This window comes from Meles meles, chromosome 5 (genome assembly GCF_922984935.1).
Source record: "Meles meles chromosome 5, mMelMel3.1 paternal haplotype, whole genome shotgun sequence".
NCBI lineage: Eukaryota > Metazoa > Chordata > Mammalia > Carnivora > Mustelidae > Meles > Meles meles.
The window spans coordinates 128,917,483-128,944,840 of record NC_060070.1 but is presented as its reverse complement, the minus strand read 5'-3'; the positions used below and the strand labels follow the sequence as shown (position 1 = coordinate 128,944,840).

Genomic DNA, 27,358 nt, shown 5'->3' with positions numbered 1-27,358 from the left:
GGTCTGGGAATCAACCTTTCTAATAAGCTCCCAGCTGTTGCTGATGCCACTCTCCTGGATCTTACAGTTTGGAAACCAGTGCAACCATAGGTTCAAATGAGGTCATTTAATCATAAGACAAAGATGAACGCAATTTCTCAAGGTACCTTAGTTTGTGGGGCTTTCTTTCTCTGAGCTTTTATACTATTTAGAATTTAGTCTTTGTATAAGGAATATCACTAGTCTAAGGAATAGCTGCAAACAATATACTTTGGGGTAGCAGAGTGGGAACCAGGAACAAATAAACATGGGGAAGAAGAGCTATAGATTCTGTGAATATGCTTAATAATGAGCATGAGAGGCAAACTTTAATTGTCTAGCAATGGCGAAGTCAGCCTTTCGTTGTGAAGGTGGGGAGGCATGGATTCTATTGGAGAAGCAGTAGTCAAATGGAAGGGGGCAAACTGAAGAGCAGAGAGGTTAGTGGGGTAGTGGTGACGTGGCCACATAGGCAAAGACAAACACTATCTACAGAATTAGCATAGCACAGTTACATATATTCCTTACTTTTTAGCTTGGTTAACTTTAAAGCAAAAATAGACATTTGCATATGGCTTGAAAAGGAGTATCATGTATGAATAGTCTGATAGTTATGGTTAAAAAACTTTGTGTGACCTCACACATTAGATTCTGAAAGGTGTGGGACCTTCTAATGTGGCCAGTGAAATCCATGCATCTGGTCCTGAATGAACTATTTATTTATTTATTTATTTAAAGATTGTGTTTATTTATTTGAAAGACAGAGCATGAGCAGTGGGGAGGGGCAGAAAGAGAGAGAAATACACTCCCTGCTGAGCAGGGAGCCTGATGCTGAACTCCATCCCAGGACCCTGGGATCATGACCTGAGCTGAAAGCAGAGGCTTAACCAGTTGAGCCACCCAGGTGTCCCTGAGTGAACTATTTAATATGAGAAAGTGAAGGATTGCTTTATTCCTGGTCCAGTTCTCACTGAGAAGAGACTCTATTTAAAGGTTTAAATTTATAATTTTTAGTGTTGCTTCTTTTTTGAATTTTACTTAACATTAATCATTAAAGAGAACGCAAAGGGAATGAATCTAACACTTACTATTTGTAGAATATGGTGTCATCTCATGAAGAGGGAAACCAAGAATTATCAGGTTTTATTTAAAAAATCACCTTTAGGGTTGCCTGGGTGGCTCAGATGGTTAAGCCTCTGCCTTAGGCTCAGGTCATGATCCCAGGGTCCTGGGATCAAGCCCTGCATTGGGCTCTGGGCTCAGCACAGAGTCTGCTTCCTCCTCTGCCTCTTCCCCCGTTTGTGCTGTGTCTCTTTCACTCAGATAAATAAATGCAATCCTTAAAAAAAAAATCACCCTTTAAAACTTAGAGTATTTAATTCTACAGTTGTTGAAGTGCAAAGCATAATTCTCCCTTAAGCCCCGTCAGCCAGCTTCAGAGCAAGGGAGGTGAAAGAGGCCATCTAGCTCACTGTGGCAAGGAGGCCCTTAGGCCTGGGTGCTGGATAGCCTGTGTTCTAATCCTCATATGCCACTCTGCTGGCTGTGTAGCCTTGGGCACATCACTAGAACTTTCTGAGACTTAGTTTCTCAAGTAAAAGTGGTTGATAAAAGTACCTGTTTCCTTACGTTGTCTTGAAGATTAAGTGAGACAGTACATGGAAAACAGTCCAGAGAAGCTCTATGGGATTTGTGGGGCTTTAGTTGATATAAGAGTGACAAGATGACACAGTAGTTGATGCTGACAACCCTAGGGATACAGATTTTATAGAAGGCTTTTTGGTCCAGTTTATTAATTAGCATTAGTGAAAGGCAGGCCCATTATATTTCCTGGGATCTTAGCTCTGTGCGCATTCCTTCTGGGTGTGAGGGGACGGGAACATCGATAGAAATGAAGCTCTGATAAAACTTTCAAGTGCCTTCCTAGCATCACTGGTAGCAGATAAGACAACAACATATACTTTTATACCCATTTTGTACCCAAAACACAGAGAAACCAGAAAAACAAAAGACAAATTCCAATCTTTTAAAAGCAAAAATTTGGGAATAAATGAAATATTTGTATTAAGTAATGTGGCAACAAATACAGCACAACATATCAGAAATTAAAATAAAGAATAGATAAATAGTGGCTTTTCTTTCTAAGAGGAATTATGACCAGGGAGTATGAAGAGCAGAGAAAGGAAATGACATATAAGGATTGTCCAGTTGTTATTTGTTAGAACATGGAGTTCCTATGCAACCATTCATGATTTGTGAGAATCTGTAAAATGTTTTTTTTCTGGGTTTCTAGAAGCCGTGGTGAAAAAAGGCAAAGTTTTTATGGATTTAATTTTGAGAAGATACTGAGTGCTGGTAGGATGGACCATGTGTACACTTTAGCTTGACCACTTCCACTGGCTGTGTGATTGATCTCGGGCAGTGTCCTCACCAGTAGAATGCGTGTAATATAAGGAAGGGTGTTGTGAGGATAAATGACTTAATGTCTGAGAAGAGCAGTGTCTGGCATGTGGTCATTGCCATGTACATGTTAGCTATTCATGTTACCTATATAATCTGCACTTTTCAAAGGGCAGTTGGTATTAAACATCCCTGGGGAGTTATCCTTGCCTCCAAGAGAATCCTAGACATTGAAGAATTTGAAATCTAGTGGTAGTAATTTTCTGCTTTCTTGATTGAAATAGCAAACAGATACCAAAGGATATGAAATCCAATCCAATCTGTTTTCGTGATTATAATAAAAAATGAACAAACAAATGAGCAAACATTTCTCTGTTATATTGCCTAATCTGACTCTAGGTTTTGGAGACAAACTAACTTTGTTCTGACGTTGAAATAACTTGAAATTTTCCTTTCATCACTTTGTTAAATTGAACATGAAATTTGTTTGTCAAAATACTCCTTTCTGTTTAAGACCTCAGTTTTTCAGAATTACATTTAGTTTTTGAACAGCTACAACATAATAGTGATTTTGATTAAGTTTATATGGAGTCATATTCAACTCATTTATCTTTTCGCTTTGGTTTCCTAACTCTTCATCTCTTTTTCCCCCCAAATCCTTATAAAAACAAACAATAACCTTATATACATCCCTTCTGTAAAGAGAAAGCTGCTAATCTCAAATTCTTAACTAGATTATCCAGTTTGCACACATTTTGGCTTGTCTTAAAGTTTGTATTTCACCTGTATCTGAAGCAGACAGACTCAGCTTTCATTAGTTCTTAGAATAATACTTGCTGTCATGGATTAAGCATTTGGCAGGTCTTTCTTTCCCTGTATACACATACCAAAAGTTGGGAATGAGGGGAAATTAAAACACATTTTTTCATATTAAAAAACCCTAGTGCTTAATGCTTTTGGTTATAAGTGTGACAAAAAGTCCTATGTTATTTATTTGCTGTGACTTTGTGTAGTTGTCTGATTTTATATTGAATCTGTCAATATCATTTAATATTTTCACCAGAGCCTTTTATGTTTATATGCAAGGTGTATGTATATGGAGTTTCTCTTTGTTTCAGGATGTTGGAATATGTGATTTACCCAGAATCCAGCAATTAAGCGAAAGGATAGACCAAATCATATTATTATTATTTTCATTGTTATAATTAAATATTTAAATACAAATAAATATTTAAATACAACATAGAGATTACTTTATGTCCAATGAATTAAGCTCTACTTACATCTGAGAAAGCTATATTTCAGAAATAATACAGTGGCAAACACCAGTTTTGCCATATGTGAGTATATATGTGAACTTGGTTTTTATTAAACAAAAAATTATTTGTTAAAATTATTTGTTAAAATTATTGTTCATAGAGCAGTTCAACTTTATAATTAAATAACAACTTAAAAAATTGGAGACCGTGAACTAGAATAAATTCATGGCTTGATGTGTTATTTTATCCACTTCTAAATTAAGAAATGGAGATGTATACCCAAATCCCAATTTAACGTTTCCTAGATTTTATAGTTTGCCTCCTAAAATTTTAGTCAACGGTTTGTGATGTTCCCTTAAAAATATTTTCATTTTTACCACATTTTCTCGGGCTTAGTTCTTTTGGAAAATAGTGTGGATGAGTGCTTTTCTCTTTGACTGAAGCTACTAACCAGCAGAATTATTAATTGTGGGTGTGTTGTATCCTTTGCAGGAGTTAATTTCTCATGTATGCCGTATAAAATGACGATGACATGTCTTTCTATTTGAAAGAAAGTCTTATGTGCTTATAATTCTGCACCTTACCCCCCCGCCCCCAATCTGGAATATTTGAGTCATGCCAAGGATTAATTTTGGTTTGAAACAGACAGAAAACGATTGAGTTAAAATATAGAAGTGTATTCAGCTGCAAATGAAACTGTCCAACATTTGAAGGAACACTTTTAAAATAAGTGAAGGATTAAAACTGCCACCAGTAGAACTGGAAATTGGGCAGCTGGTGACATAAGCTTGTATTAGCATTGGCAACACAAAGGGAGTGATCTTGACATTAGAAGGAAGTGAGACCAGGTCTTGAACAATTTCTCTTATGTATCAGACACAAATAGTCTTTTCTTTGGTATCAGAGAGGTATGCATTCTTGTTCCAAGGACTTTCTTCCCTCTCACATAAATCATAGTTAAGCTAAAGATAAAAATTTAAAAAAGTAAAAAATCCTTTCCTCATTTGAGTTTTCTTTATGTCTTAAATCTAGTAGAATATAAATCTTGTCCCTAATTTATGCTATTTCTTTTTGACAAAGCTGGATAATAGCAGCTGCTGTCTGTTTATATTTGTGGATGCAGGTATATTTATATACATGTATTAGGTGCACGATGCAAAGCTCTGAGGACACTGGAATGATGTGGTGGCATCACAGCCTCTTGGCCTCATGCTTTGTGTTACAGAGGCTGCAAGGCAGTTTTACCGATATGATATGGCCTTACATGGTCTGTCTTCAGTTTCAAACTGAAGAGATATTTTGTCAGCAGCAGGGCTCTAAGTGTGTATGTGTGTTTGGAAAAGGAGACATTTGAGTATCTATAACTAAGCATTTGCTGAGAAGTCACATAATTATCTAATTACTTTTGTTGAGATTGGCAGTGAAAACACTGCAGAGAGAATGAGGTACAATGCTGGTGGCTGGTGGGCAATGGTTGGGGAGAGAGTAAGCAGTGGAACTATTTTTAATAATTTAAAGATAATGTTCGCAAGTTATAGACTTTTAAGTTATAGTTATTTTTTCACAAGGTAGGCATTAATTGCATTAGGCATTAGTTGCTTATTAATCCTCATTGCACATTTATAATTTTTTATCTTTCCACATTGTAGGTCCATGGAATTGTGCGGCGATCCAGTTCATTTAATACAGGTCGAATTGAACATCTGTATAAGAACCCCCAGGCTCATATTGAAGGAAGTAAGTGATTTCTTTTTCTAAAATTTCTTTCTGTAGCTTCCTATATTATGATAAGTTATTTTCAAATGTCCAAAGCCCATCAAGTTGCAATTATTTACCCTTGAATTGCCTGCATTAAATGTTATCTGCATGCTTTGAAAACCCTTCCATTGCTTGCTGCCCCTGGGCCACAGTGTCATCTTGGTTAGGCTGTTACAGGATATTGGTCAGGTGATGCTGCTCAAGAAACCAAGAGTAGACATGCCTTTGATCGCCCTTCTCCAGGTGTCCTTATCCCCTCCAGTAAGATCAGGTCCATATTCACAGCACACTCCTTTGCTTTTTATGTTTGGTGTAATGTAATCAAGCTAAGTGATCTGTGTACATTTATTTAATTTTTAAAATAATTTGTGAAGACAGGTCCAAAAACAGGTGGCAATCAAAACTATATTTAATTGCTTTACAGATCACTGTCAGTATTTGTAGTTGCATGTTATTTTTGTTAATAAAGTTGCCTGAATGTAGCCAGATAGTCTACCTAACCCAGTCATAGTGTGTTCTCATTTGCCTTTTATTGCAGCTCCTAAGCTTGTGAATGAAACCATTTTACAGATGAGGAAATAGAGGCAGAGAGAGGTGGTAACTTTATTGAGGTCACATACCATATAAAAGACAGAGGTAGGACCAGAACACTGGGTTTTTAACTCCCGAGTTCATCCTGCTTTGCTTGTCCCATTTTTTCTAGCTAGCAAGGATAATTCAGTCTGCATGTAAAGCATTAATGATTTTGTATTCATTTCAGAGCGCCAAATATTTGAAATTTTGTGTTTACTTGTATAGGTAGTGATATCATCAGGAATATAACCTAGTTAGTTGTTTCCACTAAAGGCTTTTTACCTAAATATTTAGGCTACTTAGTACATCCTCCTTGAAAATTGTTATCATTTTTGTGCAAAGTACAGAATGGTCGTACCATTGGATCTAGACACATAGATCATTATTATGTAAAAATAATAAAAATATCAAGCTAGCACATCACCCATCTATATGTGTCATATTTAGTGAAGTCAGTAAGGCTATGCTGTGATTTAGGGTTAGAATAGGCTGGCTAATTTTCCTAGTCAATTTTGTCTCTACATCAGGCATTTCATGGATGGCTTAAGGATTGATGTCTATGAAGTACTTAAAAATCACTAGATAAAAGTATCTGGTTCACTATTACCAATGTATTACAGAGTTCTTTAGACAATGTGTTCATTTGTGTGAGATTTTCTTTGTCTGAATCTCACTCTTATGTAACATATCTTACAAACTACCTGGGAACCATATGATATGTTAATTGTATAACATTGTCTTGATAAGATTTTTTAAAAAGTTCATTTGAGTTTGTACAAATCAACACATGTATCTTTCTACCATTTAGTTTCTTTAAGATGACAGTTATACTCTGCTGCTCTGAAACCAGTTTGGTTTTCAGACTTTCAGACCATATCTTTCAATTTTGATATTTTTTAAAAAATGGGCTTGTGGTTTCTTCTATCTAATGGTATGCTTTTGAATTCTAAAGACATGAAGTTGCACTATGGTGATCTCACTGACAGTACCTGCCTTGTGAAGATCATTAATGAAGTAAAGCCTACAGAGATCTACAACCTTGGAGCCCAGAGCCATGTTAAAGTAAGCCATTTTTACAGTCAGATTTCTCTGACTGTGTTCCTGAGTTGTTCTGTATTTTACTTTTTTCTGTTCCTTTTGTTGTTGTTGTTGTTGCTGTTTCCTAATGCAGGCACTACTCCTAGTCTTCAAGTTTAATAAACGAATTTAATAGAAATACTAATACTTTTTAAAAGTGTATTCTCTGTTACTGAGCAACATAAAATCTTACTGCTAACATTAAAATAGCAGTATTCATTTATTTTGGGTTGATCTTGTAGTCTGTTTTCTGCCATTTCAAATCCCATTGTGAATGAAGTGTTTTGTTAAAATGTTGGAAAATGTAATGCAATAAAACTACTATTTTAATATTAATTTTTGGTAGTGGTTATATTACTGGCTGAGAAAATAATATTTTTTGAGTTCAATAATATGTTAAAATTAACCAAATTAACTTTTTACTGTAAGTAATAAAAACCATGGGAAGAAAAGGAGTTTTTAGCTTCTTGTCTCCTTGGTATGATACAGCTAATGTTGATTTCTTTGTGAAATAAATTCAGATTCTCTGGTAGTCTACTTACCTCTCTTTAGTTTTTCTTTCTGGAACAAATCACAGTAAACCTGAGAAGCCCATCCCTAAGGCTCTAGCAATCTGCTTAATTCAAATTTCCATTTTTGTTGCTGTATCCCAGTGTTCACTTGAGTGAGTGAAACCTGAAGCCAGGAATGATATGAGCTCTATTTAGACACTTATTCAATCAGAATAGTGGAGCTGAGAAATAAAAGCAAATAACTCTAAGTTAAAAGAGCCCCTCGTCATCCTGCCAAAAAAAAGTCCAGAGAATCTATCAGCGCTTTTTTTTTTTTTTTTTTTTTTTTTGCTGTTTAATGAACAAATTCAGCAGTGTTATTTCTGAAATACTTAAGGTGATTTGTATTCCTCTATATCCCCAACTTTAGAAGGAATGGAATCTATATGCCTGTTTAATATCTCTGCTAGTTTAAGGGAGAAAATATAAACTAAATAAGATGAAACCAAGTGTGGAATATAGTGAGAGAAACATAGGGGTTACCCAGTCTTGTTAATATTAAATTTAAAAATAGTGTATAAATCCTCATAATTTATATTTTTCTCTAAAATGTTATCGTTGAAGGATAGCTACGTATCAACAAAGATACTTCTTTATTGTGCTGTCTCAGAAAAAAAATTTACCCTTTCTTAATCTCTGATGATTCTGTTTAGTATCCAGTGTTAACCTTGGGCTGTGAAAGTTATCAGCATCTTTCAGTTAGAGCAGAGCTGTTTTTCTAAATGATTCTGAATATCTTTTCTCATTTTTAAAGGATATCTTATGCATACTATGCCGGGAGAGATTACCACCTGTTTTCTGTGGAGAAGTAATCGCTGTCTTTATTACTCCAGGTGTGAAGACTGTTTATCCCTAACTGGAGCAATCAGTCCATCTTCCACATTATAATTTATCTAGTTGCTTCTTGGCCTTTTTGGCCAATGTGAGAGTATCTTCCAGGCAAAATTTGAATGTTTTGTTATGAATGCTCTGTTACTCAGTTTCCTTTAGATTAAGAGCTTTCCTTTGTGATTGTAGATAGTTTATCACCCCTGCACCTATAAACTGGCATGGTGGGAAGATGTAGGAAATTTTAATGAAGATTTATTTATAGAAGGTCCCCCTCTCCTGTCATTTTAGTGTTAAATGAACCAGTCTTCTCCTTTTTCCGAAAACATTTTTAGTTCAAAAAGTCTGTTGTAGTTTTCTTACTTGAAATGAACCTATTTGTTTGTGAGTATCATTCTAGAGTGGTTGCACTGTAAGTATAGAAAGCTTAGGAAACCAAGTCATTTCATTCTAAGTTGCTATGTATGTGAAGTTTGTCTGTTTTTATTGTGTTTTGCCTGCTTCTCCTGAAGGCCAGTTAATTGGCCAAAATGGTGCTTAGTTGAATATGAATTTTGACTTGTAAGATCATTTAGCCCTTCAACAAATATTTACATGTATGATCGAATGGAGGACACTAAGATGTATAAAACCCACTTCTGTTGTGGAGGTTCTAAAGTGGTGTAGGGGTGACTGTGACTAGTGACAGAGGCTGGCGTTAATATCTTTGAGTCCTTAGAGAACGGTGAGAAAACTTCAGTGTGAAGGGATTATGATGGTATCAATGAGGGGTTTTATGGAAGAACTTTGCAGACATATTTAGTGGGAACTTGTAGTTGAAATGAAGGTAGTGATGTAAGACCCAGAGTGGAAAGTGAGAAAACTTGGGTTATGTCTGTAACATGAAGAGCATTCTAGATTAGCTGAGCAAAAAAACTGTTGAAGAGAAATGTGATGTATGGCTGTGTAGAAGCTGGGCTACCTTTGGGCAGCCTCTGTATATTTTTAAATATGGGGAAAACAGATTTAGAGATGAGTTTTACAGGTAAATCAGTCTAGTGGTAGACATATTGGAAGCTGTTGGAAGATGGTGGGAATGGGGTGGATGACATGGGATGCCTGGTAGGGCTGACCTCTCTGCTGATAAGATATGGAAGCCAGGGAAGAGGGAAAGCAATGCAGTACCCAGGGGACCAGACAAATAATGGTATGTAGTAGAAGCAGGCATTCAAGGAGGGACTGTTGGAGTCAGACAGGGTAAATGAAAAATTCTCTCTTGGATATATTCTACTGGCAGGACTTGAAGTACATTCAGGGGAAGCAGGTCATAAGGTAGTTTAAAATATGTTGTGAGGTTTGGGAGAGATTTGGGGTACAAAGATGTAAAATCGGCTCTGGGAATTCTTGAGATAGCAAGCAGGAAGCTAGAGAAAGAGGAATAGAGGACTGAAGCTTGAACCTAGGAGACATGAGTGCATTTAGAATGGGAGGAAGAAGAGTAGTGACTGATGACAGGAAGGTAGGAGATGGACAGGCAAGAGAGTGGAATGGTGTCACAGAAGTAAAAAAAACATCAGGCCATTTTAAGCAGGAGGGAATATCAGCAGTGCTAGATACTCCTAAAAAGAGCATTTTAGCATATGATAGAAGAATTAGTTAGGGTGCAGAGGATTTAGAAGTTGAGGGATTATGAGGGAAATGCAGAATGAGTGGATTCTATTCTAGAAATTTCCTGGTGTAAGAGGGAAGAAAGAGAATATGATAGATAAGGCTCACTTTAGCGTCAGCTGCAGGTTGCTGGGCCATTCCCCAGAATTTCTGATTTATTAGGTCTAGAATGGGGTGAGAACTTCATTTTTAGGACATGTTCAGGTAATGCTGACTCTGGTCTGGGAATTTCATTTGGAGAACCATTGCTCTAATGTTTCAAGTCCCTTGGCTTACCCATATTTAATATGTATCTTAAATGCATTCTTCTTAGGCATTTTTTTAATGTGTCAACTTTTGTTTTGATATAAAATTATCCTGCTCCTTGCCAGTTAGTGATCTTGTGAGCTTTTAAAGCCTTAAACTATACCTGTTATCAGGAATGATAAGAGTGGAAGAGTCTAAGGAGAATCCGATACATATTTTTACCAAAATTCTTCACATTCATAAATCTTTTTCTGTGTAGTCCATGAGAAATACTAGTATTTTAGAGGAATCGTATGAGTACAAACCACTGCTAGAATGTCCTTTAAAAATCCATTCCCTTACCACTCCAAGGCTCTGTGTGTTGGGCTTCAGTTGTCTGCCTGTTCTCCTAGCAGCTTGTTAGGCGATTACAGAAAATACATACAAGCATACATACATACATATATTTTTATAATTGATTTCTCAGTGTTAACCAGCTTTGTAGGATTTATTGTATTTTTCGACAGTAGTTCTCAAACAAAAGTTCTTTCTGACAGTGGAATATTTGCAGTAAGGTTAAGTGGAATATTTGCAGTAAGGTTAATTAAAATACATTTTTATTATTTGGCTTGGAGCTTTTTTGAAGGAAGGCTCTAATATTAGCACATTTTATATTTAATTTTGAATCTGTGACTTCTAGACTGGGTGTTGTTGATGTTGGCTTCTCTTTGTGCAGGATAAAGTCTTCTATCACTCTTACTTCCAGTTAATTTGCTGTGGGCTATGGTATGCTAAAAGTAAGGAAAATAAAATAATAGGAAGTTGGTCTGGTTTCCTGTAGGAAACCAATGAAGATGAAATTGGTTCTTGGAATAAACCCACAGCAGTCTGGGAAATACTGACTGAAGACATTTTTCTGAATCATAAACAGAAAAATTATGACTCATGAAGTGTGGGTCATTGAGAGGCTGATTTGATCTTATGTGGGAGAAAGTGAGAGATGACGGAAATGTACTAGTTATTAAAAGTAGTTAAATCTAACATGATGACATCATGCAAGTAGGAACAAATTATCCAATATTTAGCCCTGCCCATTTTCATGGGGAAAATGTTTCAAGAGCCTGCTTTGTTGTTCTTCCTTTTTAATTGTGTAAATAATAGTTTTTCAATAATTTCTGTCTTCAATTTCTTATCTGTTCAGTGTGCATTACTGTCCATGATTTTGGATTTTTCCACCATTTTCAAGCTTCTTTGGCAATCTCATGTCATTCTTGAAACCATAGTGTTGGATGAAATCTTCCTACAGTAAATCTAGTCCAACATTACTCCCTTTTGTCTCAGTGTTATGTTGGAATTGCCTTTATTTTTTTTTTCCCCAAAGAAATGAAAATTCTGCAGTCATGGAATGTTAGAGTTAAAAGGAACTTCATAAATGACTTCATATGATTTTCATTTATAAATGAAATTATCTACTCAAAGTCACGCATCTAATTGCTGGCCAATCCAAGATTGGAACTCAGATGTTTGTATTCTATAATTTATTTTAAAGACCATTCAGGAAATGATTACAATTGTAATGTAAAATAGTTCTCACCTTAAGTTTTTCTTTCCCCACATACCTGAGTTTCTTAAGTTTATTTTTTTTTCCTTGTGATGTCAGTAGATAGAAAGTTGTTTTCTCTTTTCGGTTTTGAGAAGGATTTTCAGTGTTAAAGACCATTAGTAAGTCTTTAATTTTCTTATCCCAGAAAAAATCTTTAATTTTATCTTATGCAAATTGAACAACTCCATGCTTTTCATTAATTTTCTGACCCTTTAATGACCTGTATTACTTTCCTTTTCAATTCTCTGTAAGCTATTTGTTTAATTTTGTTTCATGACACCTGGGAGGCCTGAGTGCCCAGAAGGTAAACTGGGGCATGGCTGAGTGAGTGGGATCAGGAGTGGGAGTGGGATTTTCTTGTCTGGCTGTGTGGGACCAGTCAGCAGATTGTGGGCATGGAAACACGAAAGGGCTGAATCTAAATTGTCCTTATTGTGGGACTCCCAGCCCAGGAAGCTAGGCAAGAAGCAGAGTTGACTGTGAACCAAATGTCTAGTGTAGTGGCAGGCACCAAGTTAGAATCCGGGAGAGATGAGAGAAAAACCAGGCCAGGGAATGAAGTTGGGAATAAAAAAGAGGCATGGGAATTAGACAAGTGGCCCCTGGGAAGAGGACTGAGCAATTTAATTAGTTGAGGTAAATATTATCATCTCCAGTAGCTTTTTCCTGGCCGGTCCTGGGAGTTGAAATTTATAGCTAAAGAGCTGACCCCCATATTTATCTCTAGGAAGCCTAAACCTCTTGTGGCTTCTTTCATTGAGGGGAGGGAGACAGGTGGTTAATGTATTGGAGAATTGCCTTATGGTAGGAAAAGGCAGGTGCCTATGTTGAACATCTGGTTACTGCCTGACTAACCCAGTTATAGAACAAAATAAAATTGCAGCAGTGTGACCCTTTGCTGTGCAATCATAGCAAGGGTAAAGGGTAGTGTATTAAAAACTCAGAGCAAATGGCAGAGAGCACTGTTCTTCTGTGTCCTTTATCAGTCATTCCTTTTTGGGGGGCGGGGTGCGGATCTTGGGGAGGCTGACAAGGAGGTGTGAGCAGAGCAAGAAAATAAGGAGTAGGCAGGGGCATGACTATTGCTGTCAGGAAGGGAACTTTTACAGCATCCTTAAATGTGGGTGATGGTCGAGCTCCATGCGACACAACCGTGTGTTAGATTTCATTAGACTGTGTGGACTATAGCTATTCAGTGCTTTTGCGTGCTGCCTTTTATCAGGCCCCATCTGTGAGGAGGCTTACAGATGCACATCATTGTTAGTGTTGGAACAAGTATCCTCATCCTCCAACCCCCACTTTTGGAAGATCCCATTATAGCACTCTGCTTTTATGAAAGACTTGTATTAGCACCTGTTATCACCAATCAAAAGAAATCTGAAGAAAATTTTCACTTTTATGAAAATAGGTGCATAGCAAGAATAGTGTTCAGCGCCTTTTTTGCAGTGAGGCAGCATGCACCCTGAGCAGCGAGAGTGGCCGCATCAGGCTTCTTCCCCAGGAGCTACATTCAGCATCTCGGGATCAAGACAACAACATGGCTTTGAAAAGTGATTATGAGTGTCTGTGCTTTATCTCGACTTTCGTGCATCTGTTAAGCAGGATGTGTCCTAAGGTATCAGGAAAGCCTAAGGGAAGTTATTTTTTGGGTCTGGGAATGCTCAAAAATATCATATAAATTGATCATAATTGTTTCTTTGCTTTATGCCATTTTGGCTTATGAACGTTTTCCTAGATGGTCTACTTTTGGATAGTGGGAGAAACCTGTAGATGATTGTCATGGGGCAGAAGGGAGGAAGGTTTTCATGAGATACTGTGATATAGACAAGAGTTATCAAATCAGGGATGGAGATGGAATTCCCAGGACACATTCTGAAACTTTAGATCCAGGCCTACACTAGACCCTGGGCCTTGGTGTTTTCCCTGGTTTCAGACCATGGCCATGGTATGTGTTAGGTATGTGACTTTGGCAGAGTGCTCAGCATTTTTAGGCCTCATTTACTAATCTATAAAATGAGCACCTACCTTAGGCTGAGAATCCTTATGACATGCTTCTACCTATGGGCTTTGCACTTACTTTTGATTATGATACTCTTTCCTAGATACCTACCTGCTCATTCCCTTAACTACTCTCAACCTTTACTCAAATGTCAGCTTCTCAGCAAGGCCCTCCTGACCATGCTGTTTACAATAGTAACTTCTGGGAATGGTGGCACAGCCCAGCCTGAGGGGGAAAGCTACGAAATAAATGTGGTAGGAACAAGAGAGAGGGGCCAGGAAATGCAAATTGGCTACTCTTCTTCCCTACTTCCAATCCCAGTGTGCTCCCTATCATAATTTAGCCTTAACGTGAGGCAAATTATTCAGAGAAACGAGTTCACTAAGGTAACACAGGGAATGGACATATCATTCATTGTTTCATCTGCCTATGACACAGGCTTGCCTTTTGCCACATCGGCTGTTTGAAATTGTATGTAAGAATATTTTCCTCACTGAAATGCCTGTAGTACCTGCCACTGAAATGTTAACTCATTATGCCATATTATAAAGAGGAAAGTGATGTTTTGGGCCCTTTGATTTTTATGAAATGGGCCATAGTATTTTGAGGTGGAAGTGATCTTGGCGATGAGCCAGCTCAAGCCCTTATTTTACAAAACGCAGCTTGGGACTTCCATTTGATGAGCAGCAGGGCCGACTGTCTAGGCTGGGACCGAGGACCGACGCCACTTCATATTTTTGTCATACAGCTAATCTAAGAAGACGGAGGTGGGGAAGGTGTCACTGAAGTATCAGGGGAAGACAACATAAGACTCTGATGTTTGAAGTTTCACCTCTCTTCTTATTCCCACCACTTATTACAGTGAAACAAAGTTTTGATCCAATTGGTTTGAGTTAAAAGCATTGTTTTTTTCCTTGATGGAGGAAACTGGTTGTAATTAATACCGCATGAGTAGTGTTTGGATAGCGAAGAAGATCCCTAAATACAACAGTGTGGGTGAAATGTTAGCACGTAAGTAATACTAAAATAAAATTAGTATAGAAGGAAAATAGAAATCTATAGTACTAAGTCATCAGAAATAATTACGATCTTTTTGGCTAGGATAGTTCAATAAAAATTTTTATATCGAGTGCTTATACTGTGCTGGTGTGTAAGTAAGTGTCCCTAAAAGCTATAGGAAGCTAATGATACTTTTTACTTAGAAGAATAAGAATCAATAACTTGATAACCAAAATGAATAATTTGTTCCTATTTGGGTACTTAAAAAAAATAAATTGCCAAGTCAGTTATTTGACTATTATAATATCAGTTAACCTATTTCCTAAGATTTAAAAGTAAATATTTCCTTTTTAATACGTAAATGTATTTTTGTCCATATATGAGTATACACAAATTCTAACTCCTTGTTTGGTCTCTGAAGAGAACTTCTTTTGTTAGCAGATAAATAAACTGATGCAGGCTTATACATTTTATGAGGCTTAAAATCAGTTCTTATATTTTCATATGTAATTCTTTTTTATATGTAATTCTTGTGTGTGCTCAGAGTAGCATAAAATCACCCTAGTTGTTAGCAAGTTATTAATATTGAAATTATGAAGGTAGCTTATGGGCAGAAGGCTTTCTTGGTAAAGAGCAGTGAGTGCAACTTTGAGAATCTGAGTATTAATAAGGTATGTTTGCTATTAGATATAATATCCGTGCATACTACAGTGTGTCTGTTTCTGGAAAAATTAGCTTTCTTACAAGTCAGTTTAGCAGGATGAATGGAGCAACTAGCGGATGCTTTTACTCTCCATAGATAGATAGCTGGCGTGATAGAAACCTCTACGGTCAAGTAAAGTGGTGGTTTTGCTTGTTTTTGTTCTTTAAGCCTCCATTTCTTTCTGATTGATTCTGTGGTTCATCACCTGTGTGGGCACAGTCCCCATAATATTTAATAAATTTGGTTTAACAACTTTAGTTGTTACAAGGAAATTGTAGTACAAAACCTTATCATTATATAATTTAACATTTATGCTTACAGTGCATTAACTCCACTAATGTAAATATGGCTCATCAGTTTCTATGGTTCTTAGAAAGAAGTTTAGCATTTTTTTATCTTACATTCGTGAGGGTAGAGCAGAACTTTATAATGCTTGTGGGTCCCTGTGTGTCATCTGGCTCAAATTCTTTTTGGAAGCCTGTTACGGATTTGAGCAATTGAATTCAAATCTAAAACCACTTAAAAAGTCCTTTATAGTCCATTAAGAATTTATATGAGAGAGAACACTCTATGAAAGTTCTCCTCTCCCTGTTCAAACAGATTGTTCTGTTTTATTAGATCTAGGTGGTATTGTAATTTTGATAACAGCTAATAACGTTTGGAATTTTGCTTATAATTAGTGGACCACACAAAGGTATGTTTGTCGGGTGTTTCACTCTTAATGCACTTATTAAATAAAGTAAAATAAATTAAATATTATTTTAGGTTTGCAACAATTAAGCTAAAATTAATGCAAATAGTTAAATCTTAGTATCAATTTCTGGATGTATTTATAAATACAAATAGTCAACAGTATAGGTTCTATGAATGAAACTTTTGCTTTGGATTTTTAATGATGAAAACTTTTTGGATTCCCAGTTAGATTGGATTTGTATAAATTAAGATATAGATATAGATTATGCTTTGTTTAATATAATAGTTAGATGTATCTGTAGTCCCCTGCCCAAAACCCACAAAATACTTGTGTGTAAATTTAAGAATTTAAACTTAACTGCTCTTTTAAACACCTCATATGGGTTGGTATCAAATATGATTCTTACTGTATTCTTTTAATACAAGTGGAGTTTATAAAATTCTCTTTGTTAAAGTTAGATCCTTAAAATTGGTAAAGTAAAATAAAATGAAACCTTTTCTATTTCAAAAAGTTTAATGCATAATATCTTTTTTGTTAATTTTGACTTGTTAATAAGTATTGGATACCTTACCAGTGCCAAAGAGAAATAAATTGTAAGAGAATAACCCTAATTTAGATCTCCATTTTTTGAAAAATGTCAAACATGAAAGATTAGTAAGCTTCATTATGTTACTTTCTTTAGTAACATTCACTTAATAGGTACATTGTTTATGGATATTAATAAAAAAATCAGCCATGAAGAATTTAAATTTCCTTTATTTATAGGTAAATATGCAAAATGGCTTGGTCTGGCTTGCTAAACTCTGTTAAGTTTGTCATTAGAATAACTTATACCAAAAATTACTTTAAAAAGTTTAACGATGAGCTCAACTTCCCTATGATTTTAATGTTGATGATTAAAATGTAGTGTTCTCCAGATGACAAATATTGTGTCGATAGTAGTTATGCAGTAACTGTAAATGTCAGGCTGGCAGAGGTGAGGCAGTCAGGGTCAGCTTTTCATTCTGTTTGGTAAATCAGGGTAGAAGCTTTTCCTGAGTCTCCTTTCTACTCCTACCCCCATATGGTTACATATTTGTACCATTTTTTTTTTTAAACAGTAAAATGTCTTTTAGAAATCAATAGAATTGGCAAACTAACTTAAGGAACATTCTTCAGGACTATTAAAACATCATTACTCCTGATTAGAAATACCAGTTTTTACCTTAACTGTGTATTGTTAAATGGTTTAGTAGAGGAAAGTCTTGTTTGTTTGTTTTGCTTATGTTTCCTACTTGGCTCACACTGGAGTGATTTTGTTTGGTTTTTTTTTTTTTTTTTTTTTTTTTTTTTGAACTAACATTTGTCAGGACAATTCAGAACCAACATAAGCACTACTGAGGGGGAGGTTGAGAGGCTCTTTGGTATTCTGATGTATTTCTCTGTCTTCTCTAGAAAATAATTTTTGAGTGTTTGACAAAGAGTGGTTAATTATTAGATCACAGTATTTGAGTTATTGGTAGTTTAAATGATGTGAATAAATACTTTTTTATTGGATTGCTTTACATTTCCTTTGTATTAAATGTGAAATTTTTTTGGCTAAGTGATCTTTTTTCATTAGATTGTTTGGAAATAGTATTTAGATTACACTTTTGCAAAAATTAATCCATTTCATTGTAATTATTTAAGTGACTTAAAACTTCACCTTGTCAATGTTTCTTTTCCGAACATAACTGTAGATGTTTCCATATTAGCTTTATCAACAGCATTAATGAAAAAACTGTTGACTTTGGTTTATGTTAAACAATGCATTCTCACTACTCTTTCAGTGTTAGAAAGTTGTTTATAGAAATTCCTTGGTAAGCTTCGGCATTTCTGTGGGGAGGCAAATTATTCCTGAAGCTTCACTTGTCATCTGTCTAGATTAGAGCCATGATTCTTTTGAAACATGGGTGGTTTCTGGTGCATGCTCGAGAGTGTTGTGCTCTTTTTTACACATAGATGGCAGCAAAGTGTTACAGACAGCGGAAGTCAACCTTGTTCTTATAATGAAAGATGAATGACAGTATAAACCGACTTCTATCAATGTAGCTGCCTGTGTCCTGTAGTTAAACATAAAATAAGAAAGAAAGCCACTATTGATAACACAAGAATATAGGAGAATGAAGAAGGCTATGAGAAGCTATAATACACTGAATTTCTGGACAAATCCCAGGTGGGAAGGCTTAATCTTTTAAGGTATGTCATCCACTCCTGTAAGATGATAGAAATCAGCTAAGATAATATGCATGTCAAAATAAAGAGACAGCTAAGGGCTGAGGGGCGGTAGGGAAAGAGGGAAGTAAAAGAGAAACCATACACAAGTTGCAGCGGCAAGTAATGGCCTGCTGCCTGAGGGTACTGTAGAGTTTGGCCTGCATGTCTCCTTCTTAGTTAAGCAAGTTACAAAGAGGAAATGTCAGTCCACGAATCAGACAAACATTCCATGGGAACATTTGCTCAAATGTCAGCATTTTAGAAAATAGAACTGCAGTCTGTTATGGTCTGGTCCCCACGCTGGATTTGCTATTAAACACACAAGTACAAATATATATTTCTTCAGAATGCGTTTGCAATTTAGAAGCCATTTTATGTCTTAATTAGCATTCCTAAATAATGACATAATCACTATAAAAATGACAGTCATCGTTATAATTAATATTTAATATGTGTCTGTTTCTGAGGACCTTTCTGTGGCTTCCCACAAATTTCCAAGGTAATTTTCAAGTTGTAGAATTGAATTTGGTAAAATCACAGACATGAGGATCTAATGAAGTAAAATCGTATTTATTAGAAACCTGAGATATTGAGGCAAGTTATAAAAAAGCAGTTTGTACCATGTCCTGAACTATCGAATCATGTCAGTATCTTAGTAGTTATAATCATAATAAGGGCTCCTTAATACCTCTAATGTAATGGTAATGTTGTTCAAGAAAACATTTCCGTACTCTTGAGTTTTTTTCTGATCTACTCTTATGCGATTTAGTACCACAGACTAATCTCTGTGTCACAAAATTGATTCCAAAGGTGTGTATAACAACTTGCTCAAATGCAGTGTCTGGCAAGTCTCTCTTGTGACAGCAACTTATTTCTCACATAATTATTTTTTTAGTAAATTTGATATCTTAACAACCCTTCCCCTCATTTCTGGGTTCAAAAAATAACACTTAATATAATTTATTTCTCATACTTAATAAAGGCTTACTTGAGAGTATATTGCCATTCACTCTCTAGCTGCTTCAAGCAAACGAGGTTAGAAGGGAATGTGGTTTGCCAGAGTGTGCGGTGGTTTCCAGCCCCATTTGCTATGCACTGTAATGGGCCTCAATGTTGTTTTAATGAAGCATAAAACATATTCCGGCTGCTGCTTGTTACTTATTAATGATTAAATGGTTACGTTCTGTCATATCAGTAGAAAAAGAAGATCCCCTTGTATATATATTCTCTCTTTTTTTTTAAAAAAATCTGTTTTGTAAACTTTAATTTGTATCCACGGATAAGTCTGTGTTACTCTGATTTTTTTTTAATTGTGGGCTGTATAAATACAAGAACTAAAAATTTTGTATTAATCAAAATTTGAATTTGATTCTAAAGGTAATTTTTAAATAATTTTATGGGCTTTCAATTTAATGAGGATTTTTATAAGATGAACTTTCACAGTCATGCAGTTCTTGAAACTAAAGTCAAGGATGTTCAAATTAATTACAATTATATATAAATTTCTTTATTAATTATTATCAAAATATCACATATTTATTTTAGATTTAGATATAAATATAATTTGTTTTAGACTGACATCTGCTGTTTGAAACAACCTTTAACCAGAATATACTATGTTTTGCAGGTGACAGCATATTTTTTCTTTCATACTTTTTGTCCCTTTTTGGCAGTATTAGGTTTAGACTGTGTATTTCATAATGGAATAGTATCATGCAGATTATTTATGTGACCTTTTCACTGCTGCAGTTTTCATTAAAAGGGCAGTATTGCAACACCACTTCCTTCAACTGCTTGGTTTCAAAGAATCATGTCTAAAGTAGGCAAATCTAACAGAAGAACATTGTTTAAAAATATTTTTTTAAACCAATATATCGATTTTTTAAATATTAGCATTGGCACATCAATTTTTCTTGATAAAGTGTTATAGATGTTTTATATGAATTATTAAATGTTGAATTAAAATTTAAAAAATTTGCTTATAACATTTTAAATGATTTTAGAAATGTCCTTTATAAGTAATTTTTGATATACTTTTTAAACTAGAAAAATAGACTAAATATGAGTTATAGAGGTCTTTCAAAATTTATGGTATCTTATAACAAATTATAATTTGTGATGGCTTTACGTTTGTAAAATGACTAAATTCTATAAAATCTTAGATATTTGCAAATAATATAAATAACCTATATAATATTTGTCTTGAGAATTTCTTTTTCTTGATTGTGTTAACCATAATTGATTAAGTAGGATTTAAGTTGATCAAAAAGAAGTACACTCTTATTTGGAATTTAAATGGTCAAAATATTTGTGTTTACATTTCTTAGTTTTTCATTCTTATTATGTCCAAATTGTGCTTTTTAAAAAAAAATCGGATAAAATATTTTGAAGTACATAAATATTCAAAAAATTATTTAAAGTGATAAGTGAGACTATAATCCCAAAGCATATTTTTTCATGTAACCATTGTTTTTTTATAAAGTATTAATAATCAATGGAAAAATTAATATCAATGCCCTAAAGGCCGATTTTGGCCCCAAATTTGTCCTTTTAAAAATTACTTTTCCTTTTTTTATAGGTTGCATCTTCATTTTTGGATTGAACACTTAAGTTTACAAATATACTGCCCATAGTTTATTCTTTTAGGGATGATTTCACACTGATATGATGTGCTCTGTCATTTTGTGGGAGATTCTTTTATATCTCTAGTATACTCTCTCTCCCTCTGTTTTTTTCTTTCCCAGTTTCTTCTTGAGGATTCTACTTATCAAGTTGGACATCTTTTATGCTGATGAGTCTTGGTGGTACAACTTTATTGGCATAGGATCCACAGACTAATCCATAAAACAAAATTACAAAAGTCTCCAAGGTGTAAAATATTAACTTATCATTTTTTGAGTATTTCTCTTTTGACAAGCTTCATTGGTTTTTCTTTTTCTTGTTTTGTATGTTATCTGCCCTGCTAATTCTGGGAGAATTTATAGATGTGTCATATAAGAAAAGGTATATTTAAGTGACAACATAAATATTCTGGTTAAACAGTTATCTGGTCAGAGATTAAATTGCAAACCAGTAAAAATTAATTCTTTGTAATGTAGCATAAATTACACTTTGTATTTTCAGTAAAACGTTGTTAGTGAAATTTTTTGACATTGAACACTGTTACTTTTTTAAAAAGAAATCCCAATGTCAGTTCATATGCTCATGAAATATTTGATATAAACATAGCAGTTTAATTTTTATTTTCTTTTATAATGAGATAGTAGCTACAAAGAGTGACTCATCTTATTTCCTTACATTCATTGAAAACTTTCAGTGAAATCAATTTTCTGGATGAGATTTACATTTCTTTGTGTAGAACAACAAGTTCGGAGATGTAATGCTCGCCTTTACTTTTTAGGGGCATTTCATTTTCTCTACTGTAGTAATCTTAATTCCAGATGTTAGCACATGACATTTGTTAGTGTTCTAATTACATGTTTGTTTGAGTATTTTTTAATAGCTTTGTGACCTGATGTTATGTGTGGTATCTTCATTTCTCAGTAATATATATTTGTTGCTGCCATTTAGTTTATATTTGCAGTCTTCCATCTGTATTAGATAAAGACATAGGTTTGTTGCCATATATCATATCCCTTACTGAATTGTCTTGTAGTTTATTTAAATTGAGTTGTGACTTCAGACCTTTATGTATAGAGTTTCATAAATTATATAAAATAGTTTCTTTCATATACAGATTTTTAATGAAACATCACTACAATGATGAAAATATTGGTTGTTAGAATATTGAAGACATTCAGAAGATCCATAGTTAAACATGACTAATGTCTGCAAATTGTCTTATATTTATTATAAACCTGAAAGATAATTACATGGTTGACACATGAACTAGGATTTCATTATATTGACAATTGATATTATATATTTACCCCATTTTAATTATATAATTATTCTCTGATTTAAGCCTCATTGACCATAACTGTGAGCAATATATTGAAATGTAAAACATTCTAAATACTGGTACAGGATATTTTTTCTTTATGAAGAGAAATAAAAGATACTTGACTTGTCAGAATGTTTTTAGTCATGTAAAGGCAAAACTTCTGAACAAGACATGTAACTTCCCTGGGCCTCAATTTTCCTTATCTGTAAAAGGGGTGTAAGACTTTGGGAAGTAGGAAAGAATTAGGTTATGTGCTCTCCAGAATGTCTTCCAGCCCTAAAATCTTATGATTATATGATTTATTTTTACAGTGGTATTATACTTATCATATCAATTTTATGCCTTCCTAATGTAAGTAGAAACGTTAATAAAAATTAAGGATGAAAAGTTGAGACCATCTTTTTTAAAAACTACAATTTTGGGGAAGAATCAATTGGCAGATTTTAGTATATAATGGTTTTCTCAAGAAATATTTGACATCATTTAAAATGGGCTTATACCTTTTTAAAAAATTTAATACAGAATACTGGAAACTCTGGGATGGAAAAAGCATTATAGTTCATTTTGTTGGAAAGTACTGACTTAACTTGAATGCTCTATAAGTCGTTGATCACACTTTTACCAGTGTGTACGTGTGTATGCTATGTTGAGAAAATTAGTATGTGAATATTTTCTGTGAAAAAGAAATTTGAGTGAAAAAATAAGTTGGTTTTTTGAATAACTCATGCTGATTTTTCTTACATATAATATATGGATTTCCACAAGTTAATTATGAGGCATATAAATAAATTTAGTGCCTTTGTTAATTTGTTTCTATATTTTGCTTTAGTAGTTATGCTTTATTTCTTGAAATTTCTAGACAATTGCAGTAGAATCTGTTGTGCCCCAGATTTGTTTATCAGGGAAAAACCAACCAACCTATTTTCATGCCCTGAATTTATTGAATATGCAGATTATGGGAACTAAGCTTCTAAATATTATAAATAAATTTCATTAAAGTACAACTTTCCATAAATTTCTGTTTGATGAATTATTCCTTTTTGGGGGTAGGTGGAGGGATTTTGGTTGGAGGAGTTAAGTTTAAAGTATGTTTAGTTTTTAGGATAATAGAGTTTGCCACTTATCAGTATTGAGAGCTCTACTAAATGTACGACAAATAGGAATTTATAATGCAAAATGTAGTGGTTAAATGACAATGAATTTAGAAAAGAAAAAGTGAAAGTTTAAACAATGTATCTGTAAAAGATAACATAATTTCAGTAGCACAGTCCAAATTCATCGTCTGGCAGGAAAAAATATAAAAATTTTAATTTCCAAGGAGTTCATTTTTTATTAATATTTATTTGAATAAGGAAGTGCTACTTGTTTCTAGGGTTAATAAAAATACAGAGAAAAATACTATATATTAATAAAAGCAGTTCTTCTCCTCTTAGTTATTATTGTATTTAAATACTGTATTCCCAAGTGAAAGATTCCAACATTATAACTAGCATTGATTCCCTTTTTTTTATCATCCAGATTTCTTTTCCATTTAGGGGCATTTTATGCCTTTAAGATGGCAAACTTGTTTTTAGGTTGGTTTTTCAAGATTTTATCAATCTTATATTAACCCCAATTAGGGCATTCCTAAAATATTTACTCTGAGCTTTTTATTAGTTTCCTTATATGACTTGTAGAAAAAAGTTGCGTGCAGTGATTGTTATAAGTGTAACTCAAATAATCACGTAAAAATTAGATTTTTTCCCCCACCTTTCTTCTATGCCATTACCATAAGGATTTAAGAATTTGTTTCTAAATGTAATTATAAATTACATACAAATTCTTAGTTTTGTCTTTGTCCTTTTGCTATTTACAATAAAAGCTTAAGAATTTTCAAGTGGATTACTTTCTTTGTGACTAAATTTCCATTATTTGAGGAGTGATTACAAACATAACTTCTTTGTAATTTTCTTAATATCCTAGCTTTTTTGTTTTTACTAATATAAGGGAATATTTTATCAGCTTTATGCTGTGTTTTCTCATGCTTTTGGTAGCTTATTGAAGTTTTTTTGAGTGTTTTTTAGCTATGGTACAAAATCTAGAAATATACCTGAAAATTAACTATAGATGATACATAACGGCACCAGTTTATTTATTTGACATTTTTCCGTTATCAATATCCTCAGCATCTAGACTACTGACTTCCTTCTTCAAAGTGGAATCCTAGTCTAATGCCTTCATTTTACATCTTAGACAATGGAATCTCAGAGAAATGAAGCTCCTTGCCCTAGGTCAAACACAGCTAGCTTATGTGGGGCAGAACTGGGACTAGAGTTAAGGCTTTCTCACTCTTTATTCAGAGCTAAATCTTCTCTACCCATTGCCTCTCACTTGCTTTGTCAAAGTATGACATGGATGGATTGCTTGGAATTCTTTCAAAGCCTTTCCTGTGTAATAATGATGGCAAAGATTTCAAGCATTTGTCAGGGGCCACTAATACATGTTGTGACAGCAGTTTAAGGAGGGAAAAGGTGGATTTATTACTAATAAAACATTAAAACTCTTATATTTAAAGCCAAACATAATTTATATTCAGTTTTACCCCTCACTGCTCTACCTGTCTATTTTTGATTTAAACTGCCACCCTCTTTCTCGTCCCGGCAACATTCATCCTCCTCCTAGCCATCCCCCACACTGCCACCCCTTCATAGATAGGTGGGAAAGCTGGGGGTTGTAAAGTGCTTTGACTAGAACCATCTGTTTTGCTCTCTCCCAAACAGAGTAGACCAGGCATTATTCCATGGGGGGGTTTATGTGTATACTTATCCATAATAATACAATATAAAATATAACAAAATTTTCAGATTCTAAAAATGCAGTGATCTGTGAACAGCCTCTTTTGGACTTCTGAATATTCTTGCAATTCTTTTTTCCATTTATGAGCTGGAACTAGCGAACTTGTATGGTTTGTTTTTTCTTTTCCTTTTCAAATAGGATTTTTTTTTTTGTATTTTTGCACAGCATGATAGCATTAAGATGAAACTTGTTAAATATATCCACATTGTCTATCAGTACATACACATTATGTATCTGTCTTTAATAATTAGCTTTTTAAAAAAAGACAAAAAACTTATTCTTTGATTTTTAAATATAGGACATTTTAAAATTTTTAAATATAGGACATTTTAAAATATGAAACTTGCAGTCACTGATTAAAAATGGTCTCCAAATGTGTATACACATACAAGTAGAATATAAAGTTGATTTTAACTTTTTGTGGCATGTGTTCATTATGACTTGATTGGGGTTTTCATGAGATGACTGTACTTTAGAACTATTACCCATCTGCTTGAATTGGGAATCTCAAATAGGTTTTTACTGTTCCGGGGCTAGTGAGAATTATTTGTTCCCCTTGCTTTTGATTAGTCCTAGAATTATTGAACAATATGTGAACGTCACAGCTAGAAAACCTATTGAGATATTTTTTTAGAACTAACCATACATTGCTCTTAATGATTTTGAATTACACTTGACCTAGTAACAGCTGTTACCTAACTTGTCTTTTTCCATAAAATGGCAAACCATTGATGTAGTGGTTTCCACTACATCAGTTAACATTAAGATTTTTATTTCTGAAACAGACACTGCGAATGTTTCCCTTACTGAGTTGTGCTAAAACTGTGCTCAAGTTTACAAGTATGTTGTTTTCTTAAAACGTAAGCAAATTCTAGTAATGAAAGAAAAATGAGTTAAATATATATATTTTATTTGGAAATCATAAAATACACTTTATTTCTTTATATAGATATTATGCTGCTTCAAGACAACCTGATGGGTAAAAGTCTTAATTTAGAAAACAGATTACAATGATCCTTTTTAACTATAAAATGAGTATTTACTTTACAAAGTAATTTATTTCAGCTTTCTTTTTATTAAGCTATGTCACTTTACTAAATACTAAAATGTATCTTTTTAATCTATAAATTAGAGAATAATTATATGATATCATGGCTATATCTCTGATTAATAATAGAGTCAAACCCTCTATATGGTTATTAAATATTCTGATGTTATTTCTGTGAGATGCCTTTTCTTGTCCATTCAGTCCTTCTACCATTTTTATTGCTGACATATAGGAATTCCTACAAATCTTTTATCAGTTAGGTATGTTGTAAATACATTCTTCCAGTTTGTCACTTACATGCTAACTTTGTCTGTGGTTCCTTCACTGAACATAAATCTTAAATGTTTTTGAGATCAAATGTGGGAAATTTTCAGCATCTTTATAAGTCGTCATCTACTACATATAATGTTGAAAGGATTCATACACCAGATTTAGACCAAATGACCTCCAAATTTCCTTCCAACTCTATAATTCTAAAATTCATTTATATTACAGATGGATTAAAAATAAAAGGTTGTGTAGTATAAAATACACACCAAATTTGCAAGAAACACATTGTATTTCATTGAATCTAAGACACTACTGATTTTAAATGTATCATTATTTTATGTTCCATTAGGAAAAGATAAGCTTTTCTAGTTAAACTATGCACAATTCTTCCTTACCACTTAAAATTCTTTTATTTTCCTCTCACTGCAAAGCTCATTCAGGTTTCTTGAGACAAATTTGTATCATATTTTACTCTTGTGCATGTATCAAAAATAAAATATAAGTAAAATAGTTACTTTGCAAAAAAAAAAAACACACATGGAATTGTAGACATTGCTCCTCTGACTAATGTCTGCTTGAATTAGTACCAAATTTTTGCCCCACTGTACATATTTTAGTTCCTTTCTATGTATAATAACTTCTTGTTTTAATACTGAATTATAGTGTAATTAAAGGTACAGTATATAATCCCTG

General features: G+C 34.0%; 1 protein-coding gene across 2 annotated transcripts in view; it reads left to right on the top strand.

Annotated features, from left to right (window-relative positions):
• Positions 1–27,358, top strand: part of GMDS (GDP-mannose 4,6-dehydratase) — a 648,570-nt gene that overhangs the window by 168,153 nt on the left and 453,059 nt on the right. For both annotated transcript variants that reach the window (XM_046005991.1, XM_046005992.1), the window contains exons 3-4: positions 5,327–5,414; positions 6,961–7,070. In XM_046005991.1, coding sequence (XP_045861947.1) covers positions 5,327–5,414; positions 6,961–7,070 — 198 coding nt within the window. The remainder of the gene's footprint in view (positions 1–5,326; positions 5,415–6,960; positions 7,071–27,358) is intronic.